Source organism: Psammomys obesus, unplaced genomic scaffold (assembly GCF_907164565.1).
Source record: "Psammomys obesus unplaced genomic scaffold, mPsaObe1.curated_primary_1811, whole genome shotgun sequence".
In the NCBI taxonomy this organism is placed as follows: Eukaryota; Metazoa; Chordata; class Mammalia; order Rodentia; family Muridae; genus Psammomys; species Psammomys obesus.
The window spans coordinates 5230442-5249454 of NW_026588752.1; the positions used below are offsets into that span (position 1 = coordinate 5230442).

Below are 19013 nucleotides of genomic sequence, written 5' to 3' on the forward strand. Positions count from 1 at the left end.
GTTGCTTTTTTCCTGCTAAGTGTTTAGCATTTTCTGTATGAAAATATTCAATATTCGTGCTCAGTTAAATTGACCCCAATCTCGAGCCCAAGTTCAAAACCAGGTGTCTGTCGACAACCACCACCCCTTCTGGGGTGGTCACACTGAGACCCAGAGAACCCGGGGCGGCCAGCACCGGGCAGATTCTTGGCAGTGACAACTCCTGGGTCATCTTAAACAGGGCTGTGGCTGACTCCCTCCCCCACTGTGTTTTCTCTTCTAGAACTATAAAGAGTGGGTGTCTGGTCTCTGCCTCCAAGTCCCTAGGGGGCTGTGGTAGCGCCTGTACCTGATGAGGAAGAACACACATGGGATGGGACTGGCTGCAGGACAGCATCAAGCAAGCAGCCGGCTTTGGCAAAAGAGCGTGGGCAGGTGGGGCACGGCACGGCTTTGCATCTTGCTATCTCTGTATCACTGTCCTCAGCATCAAATGGTGCTTCCTACAGGCTCAGCGCCCCAAGCTTCCAGAAAGGCTAGGAGCAGTATGCTGCTGTTCCGAGAGCTATCTGCCTTCCCTTCCCCTTCCTCCTTCTCCTTCCATTTTCTGTTTTGTTTTTGTTTTCCTCCTAGAATTTCTCTGTGTAGTCCTGGCTGTCATGTTCTCTTTGTAGACCAGACTGGCCTCGAACTCATAAGATCCACTTGCTTCTGCCTCCCAGGTACTGGGATTAAAGGTGTGTGCCGACACCACCTGGCTTCTGTTTCCTTTTTGAAAAATTAAAATACTACTTTTTAGAGCACTTTTAGGCTTACGGAAGAATGATGATTAGGGACAGAGTTCCCATGTGCTTCTGCCTGTCTATCGGACTCCACCGTCCACACCTCGGTGCTGCCTTTGCTGCAGTGGGAACCTGGGTTCATAGCTTACCTGGCACAAAGCCCAGTTTACACTAGGGCCCACCTGCAGAGTGCAGTGACACCCACCGTTACAGTGTCACACCGAGCAGGGTCCCTGTCTCGGAGTCCCTGGCCCTGGCCCCCACCGACCTCCACGCTCTTTCCATCTCCATTCTCTGCCTTTCCCAGAATGTTAACTAGATGGCTTCACGCACCATTTCCTTCCCAGATTTGCTACTTCATTCCTCCCTCATTTTGGTTTCCTTGCTCATAACAGCATCACCATTGCCAGGTCACAACTGAAGAAACCAGGATGTAGAGAGGTGACACAGCCTGCCCAGAGTCGCCCAGCTAAGTGGCGGAGCCAGAGTCCAAGTGCAGAACTCCAAGTCCCACTCACTTGGCCCCTGCACCTTTATGATTATCCCCGGCCAGGAAACAACACAGGTCCACCAGGCTGCAGTCTTGGCTCTGTCTTCACAGCTCCTGGCTGCAACCACAGGCTCCATGAGGAAGCAAGAAGTGTGGCCGGTCAGGGAGACATCCCTGGCCTACAGTGCTGGCTCCCCAGCTGAGCAGGTGAAAGCCCTCGTGGATCTACTTGCTGAGAAGGATGGTCAGCTGCTGCAGGCTGCTAACAAGATACCAGACTCCCCACTGGGGTCCCAAAGCAATGGTGAGTCTTCCATGGAGGGTGGGGCCAGGGGAGGGAGCTAAGCCCTCTCACCTTGCCTGGGGCCTCACCTGTTTTTCCTGTGTCCTGCAGACTCTAGGATAAGGAGGCACTGTGAGGCCCTGCTGAGCAGGGTGGGAAACGACCCAGACCCGGGCAGCCCCTCGCATCAGCTGGCCAGCCTCGTGCTCGTAGAGGGCCTGACGGATCTGCAACTAAGGGAGCATGACTTTACTCAGGTGGAGGCTACACGTGGGGTCTGGCCTGCCGCCAGGGCCATCACCCTGGACAGGCTCTTCCTGCCTCTGTCCCGGGTGTCCATCCCACCTCGCATCTCTCTCACCATCGGAGTGGCTGGTGTGGGCAAGACTACTCTGGTTAGGCATTTCGTCCGTTGCTGGGCCAGAGGACAAGTGGGCAAGGACTTCTCATTGGTTCTACCCTTGACCTTTCGGGATCTTAATACCTATGAGAAGCTGTCTGCAGACAGACTCATCCACTCCATCTTCCCAGACACTGGGCAAGTCCCAGACAGAGTCCTCCTGGTCCTGGACGGCTTGGATGAGTGCAAGACGCCCCTGGAATTCTCCAACACGATGGCCTGCACAGACCCGAAGAAGGAGATCCAGGTAGACCACCTGATCACGAACATCATCAGGGGAAACCTCTTCCCAGAGATTTCTGTCTGGATCACCTCCCGTCCTGGTGCTGCCGGTCAGATCCCTGGAGGCCTGGTGGACCGGATGACTGAGATTCGGGGCCTCACTGAAGAGGAGATCAAAGCGTGCCTGGAGCAGATCTTTCCCGAGGACCGGAGCCTCCTGGGTCAGGTAGTGACTCAAGTGCAGGCCAATAGGGCTCTGTATCTGATGTGTACCGTCCCAGCCTTCTGCAGGATCACAGGGCTGGCCCTGGGTCACCTCTACCACACCAGGCTGGCAGTCCAAGACGCAGAGCTGCCACTGCCTCAGACCCTGTGCGAACTCTACTCGTGGTACTTTAGGATGGCCCTTGGAGGGGAGGCGAACCGCCAGGCCAAGGTAAGTCCTAGGATTGAGCAAGCGGCCCAGGGGGCTCGCAAGATGGTAGGAACCTTGGGCCGCCTGGCCTTCCATGGGCTGGTCAAGAAGAAATATGTGTTTTATGAGCAAGACATGAAGGCATTTGGCGTGGACCTCGCTTTGTTGCAGAGCTCTCTGTGCGGCTGCCTGCTGCACCGGGAGGAGACTCTGGCCTCCTCGGTAGCTTACTCCTTCACTCACCTGTCTCTGCAAGAGTTCGTGGCAGCCACGTACTACTACAGTGCATCCAAGAGGGCCATCTTTGACCTCTTTACCGAGAGCGGCGTGTCCTGGCCCCGGCTGGGCTTCCTCGCTCATTTCAGATGTGCCGCCCAGCGGGCCACACAAGCGAAGGACGGGAGGCTGGACGTGTTTCTGCGCTTCCTCTCAGGCCTCTTGTCCCCAGGGGTCAACACTCTTCTGGCTGGCTCTCTGCTGGCAAAAGGCGAGCACCAGAGCTACCGGGCCCAGGTGGCCGAGGTCCTCCACAGCCTCCTCCATCCCGACACTGCAATCTGCGCACGCGCCGTCAATGTCCTGTACTGCCTGCATGAGCTGCGGCACACGGCGCTGGCCGGCAGTGTGGAGGAGGCCATGCAGAGCGGAGCCCTGGCTGGGATGACCAGCCCCGCACACCGCACCGCTCTGGCCTACCTCCTGCAGAAGTCCGATGTCTGCTCCCCAGAGGCCAGCTTAGGCCTGTGCCTCAGCCAGAGCGTCCTCCAGAGCCTGCTGCCCCAGCTGCTCTACTGTCAGAGCCTCAGGTGAGTGTGGGCTTCATCCCGGGGGTAGGGGCAAAGGAGAAAGACTCAAAAGGGTTCCTTGCTTCATCAAGCCCCTTTCCCTGTAGTCTGCTGAGACTGCTACAGCAAAGTTTCACAGCTAGGCGCTAAACCATCATGGCAACTGATTTAGTTCTGAAAGCCGAAGTCGGAGGTCAAGGCATGGCGGTACTCTGAAACCACGGCAAGAGGGCCCTTTCTGCCTCTGGAACACCTGGGGGCCAGGCCAGCCATCCTGGAGGCTTCTTAGCCTCCTCTGTCTCGTGACCGTAGCTCCTGTGACTGTCCTCACATGGCCTTACTTTCCCTATACGGGCACTATCATAATGACTATAGGTCCACCCTGTGTTGGGGTGATGTCTCTTAGCTATTACATCTGCAGTGAGCTTACATCCACATAAAGCTGCATTCTGAAGACAGCAAGGCTAGACTTGCAACATGGAAATATAATCCAACTGATGAGGCCCTCTGAGACCAGACGTTGTGACTCATACCTGTAATCCCAACAGTAAAGAGTACTGAGTTCCAGGACAGCCTGGGCTACACAGCAAGGTTTTTTAAACATATATATGTATATTTGTATGTATACATGTAGGTATGCATATTACACACACACAGACTGTCTAAGCCAGTCTGTTGGCAGAAGCCACACTCTTAGTCGTACTCTGAACCTAGCAAGCAAAGCAAGAAAAGACGAAGGACAAGGGCTAGTCAGGACCTCAGAGTGGCTTTGACATCCTCAGAAGCAAAGCTAGCCAACAGTGCTCCACGCAGGCACGTGCTATGCGGAGCCGTGTGACAATGTGCTGTAAGAGGACCCCCAAGGGGAAGCACACGGCTCACGGGAACCTCCTCAGGCCCCTCCCACGGGGAAGTGTGAGTGCTGGGAGTGCGCTTCTGCGCTCAGACCTCGGGACCGCAGTGGGGATGAGAGGTGGGAGGCCCCGCCCGCCCACGGGCTGCAGGGCGGCTCACTGTCCTGCTCGCCCCCCGCAAGGCTGGACAACAACCAGTTCCAGGACCCTGTGATGGAGCTGCTGGGCAGCGTGCTGAGTGGGAAGGACTGCCGCATCCAAAGCATCAGGTAACACACCGCCCGGCGCACCTCCCTGCGGCCCGGGAGCAGATCTTGTCTCCCTCCACTCAGCTAGCCAGTGGCACCCCAAGAACAGGTGTCTTTTCAGTGTGAGGTTCAGAACGCAGTCTGCTTTTTTTCTGCCCCTCTTAGAAGGTGCCCGAGGACCAGGCGCCTGGACTGTAAGAAAAGGGAAATGACTGGGTAAGGCGCAGACTCTGTCAGGGGCTCGCTGTGCTGGCCTGGCTCGGCCTTTACCTTCTCTGTGCTCCTCTCAATATCTACTTCCTAATAATATTGTGCGCACAGGATTGCATTTTTAGCTAAAAATTTAAAAGTTTGCTTTTCAAATTAAATAATTAAAAAAAGATTTATGTATCTTATGTATGTGTGCTCTATCTGCAAATACACCTGCAGGCCAGAAGAGGGCATCTGATCACATTGTAGATGGTTGTGAGCCACCATGTGGGTGCTGGGAACTGAACTCAGGGTCTCTGGAAGAGCCGCTGAGTCATTCCTCCAGCCCAATTTAAATTAATGTTAAGGTAAAAATTTAAAAACATTTTTTGATTTATGTGTATGGACGTTTTGTCTGCATGTAGATATGTGCCATGGCTTGCTTTTTGTGTCCACAGACAGTGTCAGAAGACAGTCTGAATGGGAGTTCAGGATAGTTGTGACTTACCATGTCGGTACTGGGAATTGAACCCAGATCCTCTGCAAGAACAAATGCTCTTAACAGCTGAGCCTTCTCTGAAGCCTCAAAATCTTTCTCCTTTTCTCCTACCTTCATACCTTCCTTCCTTCCTCCTTTCCTTCCTTCCTTCCTTCCTTCCTTCCTTCCTTCCTTCCTTCCTTCCTTCCTCCTTCCCTCCGTCCCTCCCTCCCTCCCTTCCTTCCCCCCCCCTCTCTCTCTCTTCCTTTCTTGACACAGGGTCTCGAGTAGTCCCGATTTGCCTCAAACTCGCTCTCTAGGTGAGCTGCTGCTGCACCTTGCTCCCTCTGAGTGCTGGGTTACAGCGACGTGTCAGTCTGCCCAGTCTGTTCCAGGCTGCGATGGAACCAGGGTGTCAGGCAGGCTGGGCAAGGCTTACCTACGTGAGCCACACCCTCAGCACCTGGCTGGATCAGCTTGCCTGTGCTTCCCAAATGTTGGGGATTAAAGGGGTGCACCACGACACCCAGCTCAAATTTATTTTTAAGCAACAGAACTCATTTGAAAACTGATAAATAAGCTGGGTGTGGGAGGCAGGGGCAGGCAGATCTTTGTGGGTTCGAGGCCAGCCTGGCCTACAAAGCGAGTCCAGGACAGCCAAGGATACACAGAGAAATCCTGTCTCGGGGGTGGGGTGGGGGAAGAAAAGTGGTGAATAAAATGGACAAAGGGGGAACTGGTGATGTTGAAATACTTGGTCCACTTCTCTTGGTCTTCCTGCTGGCCTCTGGTACTAGGATCCCAAACTGCCCTTGGAATACACTTGATTCGAACATTGCAGGGATTCTAATGGACAACTTTATGCTGCCTACAAAACTAAAGCCTTAGTGATTGCTATACTTCTGCCCTGAGTAGATCCACCAGTACCCCGTTGGAACCACCCTTCCCAGGCACATAAAGACGAACCTGTTTTAAACTTAAGTTAATTTTGTGATAATTCTTCCATTTTCTGTTTTGTACTAGAGAAGGACTAGAGTCCATGGTATGCTCAAACTAGTTTGTATTAGTTTATGAAAACTTTTTTGTACTAGTCTGTGAACACTAGTTTGTATTGGTTTCTGTGAACACTAGCTTGTACTGGTTTCTGAGTGCTACGGATTTTTCAGGAATTTACTATATTTGTGCTAGTGTGTGTATGTGCGCATATGTGTGCGCTTGGGTGAGTGTGCGGTACAGCACAGCACATATGTGGAGGTCAGAGGACAACTTGTAAGAGTCAGTTCTCTCCTTTTATTATTTGGTTTCTGGGGATTAAATTTAGGTTGTCAGGCTTGGTAGCAAGTACTCTGAACCATCTTGCTGGCTCCATATGAAAGACTTCCATTGTTCAATCTCTTGCTGCACATTTGCAGAGTAGCTACTGCAGGAGAGGCTGGACGAGTTCCCTTGGACCATTTGTCAGAGTGAAGGTCATCTGGCCCACTTTGGCTCTACCTTCCAGGCTCGGGGTCTTTCTCCTCCTGGATTTCTGCTCCATAGTCACCTTGCTGGGAAAGCAAGGGTTAATCATGAGCCTAATATCGAAGAGAAGGCACTGAGAGTCACAAACTTGAAATAACCTCCCTCTCGTTTTTTTGTTTGTTTGTTTTGTTTTGTTTTGCTTTGCTTTTGTTTGTTTGTTTGCTGACAGCCTAGCTGAGAACCAGATTGGTAACAAAGGGGCCAGAGCTCTGGCCAGATCCCTCCTGGTCAACAGAAGTCTTATCATACTAGAGTAAGTAGGACACTACAAGGCTCTAAGGGAGAGAATTTTAAGTCATCTCCCTGTCTATGAAGTGTCTTGAGTTTCCTCTATCGTTCCTCTACTCCCGGACTCACCCACTGGAAGCCGTGGCAGTGCTCTGCAGCCCTGTAGACTGCTTGTCCTTCTTGGCTGGAAGGACAGCTGACAAAGCCAAGTCATGACTGCTTTTGCCTCTTGGACTTCATTTCACAAAACGCTCGATTCTTGACTCCGACCTGGAATCATCTTTGTCATCTCCACAGTTAGCTCACTAGAGCATCACATCTATTCCCTTTCCCTCAGCACGTGGGCTACTTTGGGGGAACTCCTTTGTGTAAACACACACACACACACACACACACACACACACACACACACACACACACGAGCTCTGACATGGTTCCATTCCATCAAACATGAAATCCTTAAGCCCAATTCATTTCTTTTAAGGGTTATAAATGTAAAATGTTGGTGGCACTTTGCTCCCTCTTCCCACCCCAGCACTTTCCTGTCTCTTCACCAGCCTCCGGAGTAATGCCATTGGACCACAGGGGGCTAAGGCTCTAGCAGATGCTCTGAAGATAAACCGAACTCTGACCTCTCTAAGGTAAGTGGCCAGCTCCTGCCCCAGGGGAGGAAAACAAAGCCCTGGCCCCAGGAGATACTGTGGAGTGGGAGAGGTGGCAGAAGCTCGCTCCAGGTTCTAGATTCTCCCAACTCTGTGTGCTTCTGTAAGCCCCCAAGGTTTCTCAGGGCATTGACAAACCTGCCTTCCAGAAGATGGCATTGTGTGGGTTTGGTCTGCTGTGTCCCTTTTAGGAGTCTGTGGCTGTATCCATATTTGAGGGTGTACTATTGTTCTTTTTTCTTTTGGTTTTCTCCTCCTGCAGTATGAGTTCAGGCTACTGCTGGGCCTCTCTTATATTCTAGTAGTGACACATTCCTTCTTACCTCTGTAGCCTCCAGAGCAACGTGATCAAGGATGATGGTGTCAGGTGCATGGCAGAGGCCCTGGTCTCCAGTCAGACTCTCTCCATGCTACAGTGAGTAGACATAACTCTCACTGCATCCCCTCTCTTCTCCGGGGCTTCTGCTTGTTTCTGACAGGGAGAGCGGGAGACAACCCTAAGGCTTTCTGACCCACGTCCAGTCCCTGAAAAACACGATGTCACCTGCTTTCCCAGAGAATAGGTATGAGGAATTACTGAAAATAAAAACTCCTGCCAATCCATAAAATCACTTTTATTGAATAAGCAACTAATCTGACTGTAAAGCAACATCATGGCAACCTGCCAGTTAGGCTGCAGAGAGAGGGCTCCTTGCTTCCTACAGCCCAGCAGAGGCAACCCCTTCCATGCACGTTCCTGAGGTCAATGACAAGTTGTCTTGCAGTGAGAGGGGCTGGCAGCACTTTGCAGCAGCTTATCCTAAGCTCAGCAGATGCTTCTTAACTTCTCCAACCTTTATGATGATCAGTTCATGACAACATGGAGCCAGGTGCCAGCCTAATGCCCACAGTGGCAGGGAGATAAGGACATTATCCTCTCTGATAGTTATTGGAAAAGAAGGCCCCAAGACCCTTATAAAGACCCCAGGAAGCCAGGCATGGTGGTGCACACCTTTAATCTCAGTAGAAGCAGGCAGACCTCTGTGAGTTCAAGGCCAGCCTGGGCTACAAAGAGAGACTCTATCACAAAACAAAACAAAACAAAACAAAACAAAACAAAACAAAACAAAACAAAACAAAACAAAACAAAACAAAACAAAGAGCCAAGAAACATACACTTGGGCTGTGAAGCCAGAGGAAGCTGACTGAGCGGGTAAGGAAATAGCATATCTCAACAGGAGAGAGTAAGGATTTATAACCTATAGTCTCCTCAAAAAATAATCTAGAAAGGGGAGATGTATTTTTTCTTTAAAAAAAGATATATGGACATGTACGGTGTATATTATTTTTATCATCTTTTTATTTATTGTCTATGTATGTGTACATGCATGCACACACCATGGCATAAGTATGGAGGTTAGAGGACAATTTGCAGGAACTGGTTTTCTCTTTCCCCTTTGTGGGTCTTAGAGATTGAGCTCAGGTCTCTAGGATTGATGGCAAGCACCTTTACCTGCTAAGCCATTTCACAGGCTCCTGTCTCTTTCCTTTGTTTGGTGGGTGTTTCAGCATCACACAGGAGAGGCCCTTCCCCTTCTGTCCTTCTATACCTCTCCCCAGGAAAGCTTCTCAAGGTGGGAGCAGGGGCCGATGGTGCCCCTGCTTCCGGCTGTACTTTCCCAACCAGGTGCACTGTGAGACCCTTTCCACTGATGTGTAAGTGGAGATGGTTCACTATTTGTCCTTGACCTTTCACCCAAAACCCAGACTGGCTTTGGCCTGGGAGTGACTGTGGAGGGCTTTGCTAATGGACTCTTCTCATCTCTCACAGGCTACAGAAGAACCTAATTGGGTCTGTAGGAGCCCAGCAGATGGCAGATGCCCTGAAGCAGAATAGGAGTCTGAAGGAACTCATGTGAGAAAAGGCCGAAGGGCCAGATTAGTATTCTCAGTGCCAAGCACAAGGCTGGCCACCCCACATACTTGTGAGCAGGAGAATCAGCGATGACTAGATGGGTGGATGAAGGGATGAATGTACGGGTGGATGGCTGGACGGAGGAGTGGCTGGATGGGTAGGAAGGTGGATGGATGAGAAGATAGACTGACGGCTACCTGGATGGAAAGAGGAGTATATGAGAGATTCACTGATGCACTGATAGGTAGGTGAATATAGTTTAGTTGGCTTAGCATACAAAGTACTGGACAAGGAAAACTGAAACCTGGTTTCCCAGAACTGGGTGAGCCCCCAACGTCACAGGCGTGCTCATATCACTCCTTCCCTGCTCTCAGAAGGAGACACTATCTCTTGCCCATCTTCACATAAGTTTCCACAAATACGTATCTCTAAGGGCTGACCCTTAGTTCTTTTCCAAAGAGTGGAGCTAGGGGTCCTCTGCAGTGACTAGATGCATACAGCCCAAACAAAACTGCACAACACCCTGAGACAGAGGTGGTCTCCCCTGAGCTCTGACCCCCAGGCGCAGCTCACCACCATTTGTCTCTTGTAGGTTTTCCAGTAACACCATTGGGGATAGAGGTGCCACGGCCTTGGCTGAGGCCCTGAAGGTGAACCAGGGTCTGGAGAGTTTGGAGTGAGTTTGCCTGAGAACCCTCCATTTCCATGAGCCTCCTAAGGCTGTACTGTTTCTGCCCCCCCCCCCCCCGTTATAGCCCACCTCCCAGCTCTTCTCCGCAGTTTTTAGAATGACAAGGCCACATACGTGCCTTGTGCTGAGTGGGATGAGTGTCTGGAGAAAAGCCTCGGCAGGTGGGGTGGGGCGGCTCTAACCTTGGGCTTATGCTAAATCTCCCCAGCTTTACCAGGCAGGAGGAGAAGGTGGAGTGATGGAGAGGAAGGAGGGATGAGAGCACTTTCCAGGTTCCCAACTCCTCAATGAGCCCAGGGGTCTGGCTGGGTCAGACAGCTCCCTCCCGGGACAGCCACGTCAACAGTACCCGTCCTTTGCAGCCTACAGAGCAGTGCCATCAGCAACCCAGGGGCAGCAGAGCTGATGCGGGCCCTCTGCACTAACCAGACACTCTCCCGGCTCAAGTAAGTCCTGGCCCCAGCCCCCACAGCCAGCTTGTTGCCCCTTTGACCAGTGGGAACACGGCCTCTGGGACTCGGACAGAAAGCTGCTGGGGGGAAATCTGTAGTTGGTACAGGCTTGGTTCTAGAACATGGCACCCTGTCCCTTTCTTACTTTGTCAGTTGTGGCCCCAGTGGGCTGCTCCCTTAAGTACAAGTCCTTCAGGTGCTGCTTGCTCCTCATACCTCAGATCCCGTCCTTTTCCTCCTGTGTGTTCTTCGACTGTTGGTAGCCTGATTATAGCCCGGGCTGGCTGGAACAGATTCCTTCACATTTGGCCCAGAAGGCCACGGGCCTGTCTGTGGTTTCTGGGGATTTGCTCTGTCAGAAGCCTCACCTGCCTGACTGGATGTTCAGACTCTCATCTCTCCCCAGCCTACGAGAAAACTCCATCAGCCCAGAGGGAGCCCAGGCCCTCGCGCAAGCTCTCCGCATGAACAGTGCTCTGAAGTACTTGGAGTACGTGGTAGGGTCTGGAGGGATGGAGTCAAGGGAGAGGAGTTTTCCACCTCCTCAGACACCAGGGTTGGTACACACCATTCCGATGGGTTAGACCCTTGGCACCATTCACAAATTACAAGGTTGGACAAAGACTTGATTTGGAAAGGGCCAGCAAGGAGACCTGGTATCTGCTGGCAACCCTGACACCGAGAACTCTCCAGCGTTATCCCTGGAGATGGATAAGCACATGGGAGAGGACCCTAAAGAGTTGGTGTCCTGGGTACATGGCCTTGAACCACACTGAGCTGAACATAGGGTACTCAGTCTACTTGGCACACTGGAGTTCTCCACACGCACGAGCCACACAAACCTAACATCAGTGCTGCCAGTGTCTTTTGGGAGGATGGGGAATGGGTGGGATCCCCTAGTGACCAGGAGAGGGGGTCACGGTGCCACTTACTTACTTGCTCATTCTCTCCTGTTGCCAGCCTCACAGCTAATCTCCTCCATGACCAAGGTGGCCAGGCCGTTGCAGCAGCAGTGGGAGAAAACCACTCCCTCACACATCTCCAGTAAGTCTACTGGGCCCATGCCTCCCCCATCTCCACCCTCCCCAGCTGCAGGGCTCCTCACAAAGCAGGTGTGGCAGATGGAACCTGGCTTTGGGATGCCACTGAGGCTTCCCCAGGCTACCTGCTTCCAGCTGGTATGCCTACCCTGGGTTTAATTCCCAGAATTCAATTCCCCAGAATGACCTAGAATGAGGTGTCATGGCTGTGGCTTGGGGTGACCTATGCTTTATGGAGAAGTATTTGAGCTTGTCCCCATGACTACATGTGACTTGAGCTTGTCCCCCCTGGGGACTGAGCCTGAAGGGAACTTCAGGAACCCCTCTGCCATATCTTACACAGACTTATGCAGCACCAGAGCCTCCTGGGTTCCTCAGGACCTCTCTAGCTCTATTCTTGGGCTGTGTGGTCATGTGTCTGTGTCTTTCCAGCCTGCAGTGGAACTTCATCCAGGCTGGTGCAGCCAGGGCTCTGGGACAAGCACTGCAGCTGAACAGGACCTTGACAACCTTAGAGTAAGTGTAGCCTATGGGAGGAGGAGGGGTTTCCAGACACAGCGCTGTCTGACAGCAAATAGCTTCCTCTACCATAAGACCACAGACTTGTTTCAATCCTTATCTATTATGGGGTGTGTGTGATAGTTTTACTAATATAATCCACACACCATAAAAACCAGTTGTACAGCCATCACAACAATCAATTTGGGAACATTTCCCTAGTCCCCAGAGATCCTGTGTGTGTTGCAGCTGATTCCCACCCTCAGAAACAGCAACCTCTCCATTCTGGACATTTCACATGTGGACTTCTATGACTGATATCTTTTATACACAGGGGTTAAAACTAAGGCTTTGAGAATCTTAAGTACATGCTCTACGGCGGTGCTATGACCCCAGCAGCAAAACATTTTTTTTCCAGGCTGAGCTTTTCTGTTGCTTGTCAGTACTTTGTTCTTTTTAAGTGTGTGTGTGTGTGTGTGTGTGTGAGAGAGAGAGAGAGAGAGAGAGAGAGAGAGAGAGAGAGAAACTGATAGATAGATACAGAGTGACCTGGGAGGTGACAGTTCACCTTTAATCCTATCACTTAGGAGGCAGAGGTGGATCTGAGTTAGAGGCCAGCCTGGTCTACAGAATGAGTTCCAGGACAGCAGCCAAGGCTTCATGGAGAAACCCTGCTTCAAAACAAAACAAGTGCATGTATGTGTGTGTGTGTGTGTGTGTGTGTGTGTGCCCTTGTCATGACATATGTGTGGAGGTCAAAGGACAACTTTCAGGAGCCACTTCTCTCCTTCCACTCTGGGTTCCAAGCCTCAAACTCAGGTCACTGGGAATGACAGCAAGCACCTGTGCCTGCTGAGCCATCTTACCAGCCCCACCGTTTTCTTTTCCAATCTTCGTATGTGAATGTATGTTAGTACGTGTGAGTGTGGGCATACACATACCAGGATGTGCATGTGGAGTTGAGCGGTCAACCCTAGGTGTTGGGCCTTGCCTACCACCTTGAGTCAGTCTTCTTCCCCTTGCTATCTATGCCAAGCAATCTGGCCGTAAGCTCCCGAGGTTTCTCATTGCTTCCACTCGCCCTGAAGGAGAGCTGGGGTTACAGACAAGTGCTGCTGCCTCCAGCTTTATGTGGGCTCTGGGCATCTCAATACAGGGCCTTCTGCTTACAGGGCACTGTACCCACTGAGCCACCTCCCCAGCCTAAAGCTTGCGTCACAGTACAGTTTCTTCTCTCTTCCATACATCTCTTCTCTAGTTGGCACTTCTTATCCCTTCCTGCTGTTTTACTTCTAGACACTGGTGCTCCTCAGGGTTCTGCCTCATCCCTTAATGAGCTTTTCTGGGAGCTCTCTTCCTCTCCTAGGATTCCAAGTACCCCACTCCCGATAACTCCTGCTCACTTCCTAGGCTTGTGTGAATGAGAATAGCACCCATGAGCTCTTATATTTGAATAGTTGGTGGCCAGCTGATGGGATTGTCTGGGAAGGATCAGGAGGTGTGACCATGCTGGAGGAGGTGTGTCACTGGGGTGGGCTTTGAGGTTTCAAAAGCCCAAGTTATTCCCAGTTAGTTCTCCCTGCCTTCTGCCTGTGGATCTAGATGTAAGCTCTCAGCTACTGCTCCAGCACCATATCTGCCTGCTGCTTGCTGCCATGCTCCCTACCATGACGCTCCTGGACTCCAATCTTCTGAAACTGTAAGCCCCAAATAAACTCTTTCTTCTATAAGATGCCTTGGTCATGGTGTCTTATCACAGCAATAGGAGTGACTAAGACACGAACCCAGACGTGTCTCTTCAACTCCAGCGCATGAATCCACGCCCATGTTGCCTTGTGCCCTTATTGTCTTACACGTATTGCAAGTTGCTGCATTCTCTTGCACATAAGCCTGCTTCTTAGTTCTCCATCTGACCCTTGGAACCAACCAACTGTGCACACTAGAGGCGCCACCTGTGCCCCTCCCTCCAGTCCCGCTGACCCTCTCTTCCACTGTCCCTCCCACAGTGTTGTCAACTGCCACCATCTAGGTCATATTGCCACTCACCTGCCACGCTGGGTGGCCTCCAGCCCCATCTAGGCCACTCCCTCAAACTGCTGGCCAAAGCATCCAACTGTCTTCGAGATGGGTGAGGTCTTTGAGTGGCTGTGCCTGCAGAGTGAAATGTAACCCCAAGCCTGGACTCCACGGTCCCCAAAGGCCTGCCTCCCTCACACTACCAAGCCTTAGCCCTCGCCATTCCATGGACTCAGCAGTCTCCCAAGAGTCTTCAGATGTCCCAGCCTTGTTTGTCTCTCATCCCCCAATTTTGGCGTGGTTTATTTCTTCTGGGTACCACACTGGGGTAGAGACCGCCAGTTTCTCCTGAAGCTTGGACCTAGCCTAGCAATTTGCTCATTTAATAGTGCCGTCCTAGCTGGGCTCTGCAAAGGCTTTAACAAGTTACTTGTCTATTACTAAAACATTGTGACCAAAAACAACTTGAGAAGGGAATGGTTTGTTTCACCTTTCAGCTCGTAAGTCCACCACTGAGGGAAGCCAGGACTGAAGAGATAGGAAGTGGAGCAGAGACCACTGAGGAGTGCTGGTTACTGGCTGATTCTTCCTGGCTTGCTCAGCTTATTTTCTAATATTCCCCAGGACTACCTACCCGCGGTTAGCACCACCCCCAATGTGACGGCCCCTCCCACACTAATAATTAATACATAACATGGCCCACAGGCCTGCCTACAGGGCATTCTTATGGAGGCATTTTCTCAATTGGTGTTCACCTATCTCAGAGGCCTCTAGCATGTGTTAACTTGACAAAAATCTAGCCAGCACAGGGCAGAACTGTGCATGCTGCTCTGCCCCCCCTCACCCCTGGGACACAGATGTCCGCTAGAGGAAAGAAAGCAAGCTGCTTCCTTACAATGGCAATGTCCTCTTGTCCTAAGTTCACTTACTGTCCCAGGCTTACCCTTTTCCTCCAATTGGAAGTAGGAGAAGATTCAGAAATCCTAGGCTGCAAGAATGGTGCAGACCCCAGCACTTGGGGAGGCAGAGGCAAGAGGATAGCTGTGAGTTTAAGGCCAGCCTGGTCTACAAAAAGAGCCTAGGAGTCCAGGACAGCCAGGGCTACACAGAAAAAAATCTATCTCAAAAAAAGTAAAAAGAAACTCAGGGAGGCAGAGGCAGGCAGTCTCTGTGAGGTTGAGGCCAGCCTGGTCTACAAAGTGAGGCCAGGACAGCCAGGGCTCTGTATAACAGATAAATCCTGTCTCAAAAAAAAAAAAAAAAAAAAAAAAGAATGATGCAGAGCAGGGCGGTGGTGGCACACACCTTTAATCCCAGCACCCAGGAGGCAGTTCGAGGCCAGCCTGGTCTACACAGGACAGCCAGGGCTACACAGAGAAACCTGTCTCCACCACCACAATAAAAACACTAAAAGAATTGTACAGAGATGAGGATGTCAGGTTAATCTCCCCATTGGTTTTAAAAAGCATAGCCTTTGGTCTTAAGCCTTGTTGACAGTAATTTCTATGTTCCCTTTCTTACCTGTCTTTGACAGTTTATTCAGATTCACAAATATCCTAGATTCCTCTGTATATTAATTATGAGGCCAAGGGCACAATGGCTGCCCATCAGGGACAATCATCTAAAGTGACTTGGGTTAGGTCTGACTGTGTAAAGGACCCAAACTTCATAGCCTTGGCCAGAGTGTTGGCTTGTGCTCCTTTTGTACCAATGGGTCATACTGTGTTCAGCTTACAGGAGAATGCCATTGGGGATGAGGGAGCTTCTGCAATGGCCGGTGCCCTGAAGGTGAACACAACCCTCATTGCTCTCTAGTAAGTCCCCTGGGTGTGGGAGCCAAGTAGAGTACCCCCTTCACCATCATCTCATGTCACAAGCATCTTTGTTTATAGTCTAGGAGAGCTGCTTGGCTTTTCTGTTATTAGTGACTGGGTAGTCAGCATCAAGGAAGGCCTAAAGGTACAAACAGAATTCACCCCAAGCCCTTCCGGAAGACTACCCTACTTCCTGTCCAGTGTCTAGATCATGTTCTTAGGTGTCAGTTAGATGGAAGATGTGGTGTTCTTGGAAGAATCACGGGAAAACAATTCTTAGTATTTCTCAGCTTTTAACCCCGTGGTACTGATTATGGAGGGAAGCCTGGCCCAGGGCAGGGAGGGGCTAGGAGCACAGGAAGCCCACTTACCCACACTGATTGCACTCCCTCTTATAGCCTACAGGTGGCCGCCATAAGCACCCAAGGGGCCCAGGCACTTGGGGAGGCCCTGGCTGTGAACAGAACCTTGGAGATTCTTGAGTGAGTATTGCAGTCTCTGTTAACACACTTTTGCTGAAAAACAAACAAACAAACAAACAAACAAACAAGCTACACATTCAAAAGTAATAAACATGAAGATAAATATCTACACAGACACATAATTTTCATGATCATTTCTGGTTGTATGCCCATCTTCCCTGTTCCCACTTTATGTCTTTCCCTGAAGTCACTATGGCACTATGCTCCGGGTTTGGGCCTGCACAAACAGGTACAAAGACTCTAGTGAGTAGTGTATCTCCCCCACCCCCTTAAGCAACCAGTAGCCAACTCCTGGGGCGGGGTGGGGTGGGCTCAACTCTATGAGGCTGTCAGCATGCCCATGCCCCTCATGTCCATGCTCTCCAGGACCCCGTAATCACAGTGTGCTGCATACCCCTGGATGGAGTTCTCTCATCTCTGCATAGGTTTTCCTTCTCTGGGGTAGAAGGAAAGAACAGGCTTTCCTAAGAGCTTAGGAAGGAACCACCCCAAACCCCTGGGATTGGTAATGTCCAGACAAGCCACACCCATGTGCAGGAGCATCAGGATCACCTCAGTGTAAACCTGCACTTAGGCTTCTTGCTTGCCCTGACAGCTTACGAGGAAATGACATTGGGGTAGCTGGAGCCAAGGCCTTGGCAAATGCTCTGAAGTTAAATTCCAGTCTCCGAAGACTCAAGTAAGTGATAATGTGACCCACATGTAAGCCAAAGCAGCCAACTTCTGCTGGTGCTTTTGGGATGAAACACTTTAGCTGCTTTCTTCTGGGTGTTAAATGGCAGTTCTATTACTGTCCACACCCACTGAAGTTAGTTTTGTTCATTCTCCTGAAGCCATTTACTTAACATCCACATTAATGGTTTTGGGTAGAGCACCTAGCTGTAGTTTAGGGGTCAAATATCAGTGGCTATGTACCTGTGGACAATCACCTCCGAACTGTTCATCCCAGGCACATCTCAACAAGGCAGTGCTGCCTCCTTATGTCTTTTCTGTCCTGGTGGCTCACCACGGTGACTCCATCTCTTCTCTCTCTAGTCTGCAAGAGAACTCCCTGGGGATGGATGGGGCCATATACATTGCCACTGCACTGTCTGAGAACCAGGCTCTGCATCATATTAAGTGAGTACACACAGCGGCATCCGCCTTTTCCAGATACTTCTGCTGAGCCCCAGAACTCCCAGATCAGGTTCTGCCTTTAGTCCAATTCTGGGGAGCCAGGTTGATATAAAGATACTGTAGCAACTCCATGGGGAAACCAGGTCTGAGAAGGAAGATGGCAGAGTGGTGTGTGTAGGAGGGACCCCAGAAGGGCAAAGGCTCAGTAGGGTCCTGAATTCATTATAGCAACAATCACCCTACTATGGAAACCTTTGGATGCTGAGTTCAGCCCTAACTCTTGTATTCTAGTCTCCAGGGAAATCCCATTGGGGAATCTGGTGCCCGGATGATCTCAGAGGCTATCAAGACAAATGCTCCAACACGCATTGTGGAAATGTAAGCAGAGCAAGTTCCTGGTGGGCCATGCAGCGACTCAAGCAGAAGCTTTTGGTCAGAGAATCCTCTGATCTCTGCACATCTTCCTGGAATCTGAAATGCTGCTGAGTCATCTCTCAAGCTGTCTCCTGAGTAGAGGAAGTAAGGCTACTTCCAACAGGGGTCACAGGCTCTTTTCCTGCCCAGGGTCAGTCGGAGGGAAGATGGAAGCTCTGTTACAGAATAGAGGGGAAGGGGCTGCCGCCAATGGGCACTCAGGGGAAACACCTGAGCGTCACAAAGTAGGAAGTGGCTTATTCACACCCTAGGGTCTTCATATGCCCCAACATAAAAAACAACACCGAACCAACAAAAACTGTGTTTCTGCCCTGTGCACACACATGGTTAGGTCAGTCTTCTGCAGTCTCCAAGCCCACTAAGCATGGTAGCTTGGCAAAGGTGATGGTTTTGGGGTGTGACCCTTAGATACAGATGGAAAAACGAGAACCCTGTAAAGATAAGTGAAAGGTTAATTCTAGGATTCTGAGTCAGGGATGACTCTGCAAGGGCTCTGCCCTCTCCTGTAAGATCTCTCAGACATCAAGGCCTGCCATATTTGGAGTCCAGCACACTGTTATCCATTCTGAATTAAGCGTCAATAACCTCAATGCCATTATTCTGTACTTAAGCTTTCAAAGCTCAGAGTGTACGTAGCCTCCCCGTGGGATAACAAGTGTGCTTCCAGGTGGCAAAGTCCCTCCATTGTCGGACTGAAACCGGAAAACCTAAGTGAACCTCACCTCAACTTAGCTAGTAAGATAAACGCTTATAAAGACCAGAGAGAGTCCAGGTGTGGTGCTGCACACGTTTAATCTCAGCAATTGGGAGGCAGAGGCAGAGGGATCTCTGAGTTTGAGGCCAGCAAGTCTGGATCAGGAGTGAATTCCAGGCCAGCCAGAACCACATCGTTACATCCTGTCTTAAACTAAAAAAAATGGACTATCCAGAAGCTAGGCATGGTGGCACACACTTGTAATTCTGGTACTTGTGAGGCTGAGAAAGGAGGATCAGGAGTTTGAGGCCAGCTTAAACTACACAGTGAGGTTCTCAAAACAAA

The 19013-nt window shown here is 50.8% G+C and overlaps 1 protein-coding gene across 1 annotated transcript; it reads left to right on the forward strand.

Moving 5' to 3' along the window:
- The first annotated feature begins 1334 nt into the window (after window positions 1-1334).
- Window positions 1335-17956, forward strand: Nlrc3 (NLR family CARD domain containing 3). The gene is made up of 17 exons (XM_055604771.1): window positions 1335-1555; window positions 1646-3377; window positions 4393-4479; window positions 6816-6899; window positions 7432-7515; window positions 7868-7951; window positions 9347-9430; window positions 10023-10106; window positions 10484-10567; window positions 10980-11063; window positions 11534-11617; window positions 12046-12129; window positions 15858-15941; window positions 16340-16423; window positions 17019-17102; window positions 17459-17542; window positions 17831-17956. The coding sequence occupies exons 1-17, from the start codon at window positions 1387-1389 to the stop codon at window positions 17919-17921; spliced, it is 3171 nt and encodes a 1056-aa protein (XP_055460746.1). The 5' UTR covers window positions 1335-1386; the 3' UTR covers window positions 17922-17956.
- The last annotated feature ends 1057 nt before the right edge of the window (window positions 17957-19013 follow it).

Coding starts and splice junctions, on each gene's coding strand:
- Nlrc3 (XM_055604771.1), top strand. CDS start 1,387: ATGAGGAAGCAAGAAGTGTGGCCGGTCAGGGAGACATCCCTGGCCTAC. Junction 4,480..6,815: donor TGCCGCATCCAAAGCATCAG/GTAACACACCGC, acceptor GTTTGCTGACAG/CCTAGCTGAGAACCAGATTG. Junction 11,618..12,045: donor CACTCCCTCACACATCTCCA/GTAAGTCTACTG, acceptor GTGTCTTTCCAG/CCTGCAGTGGAACTTCATCC.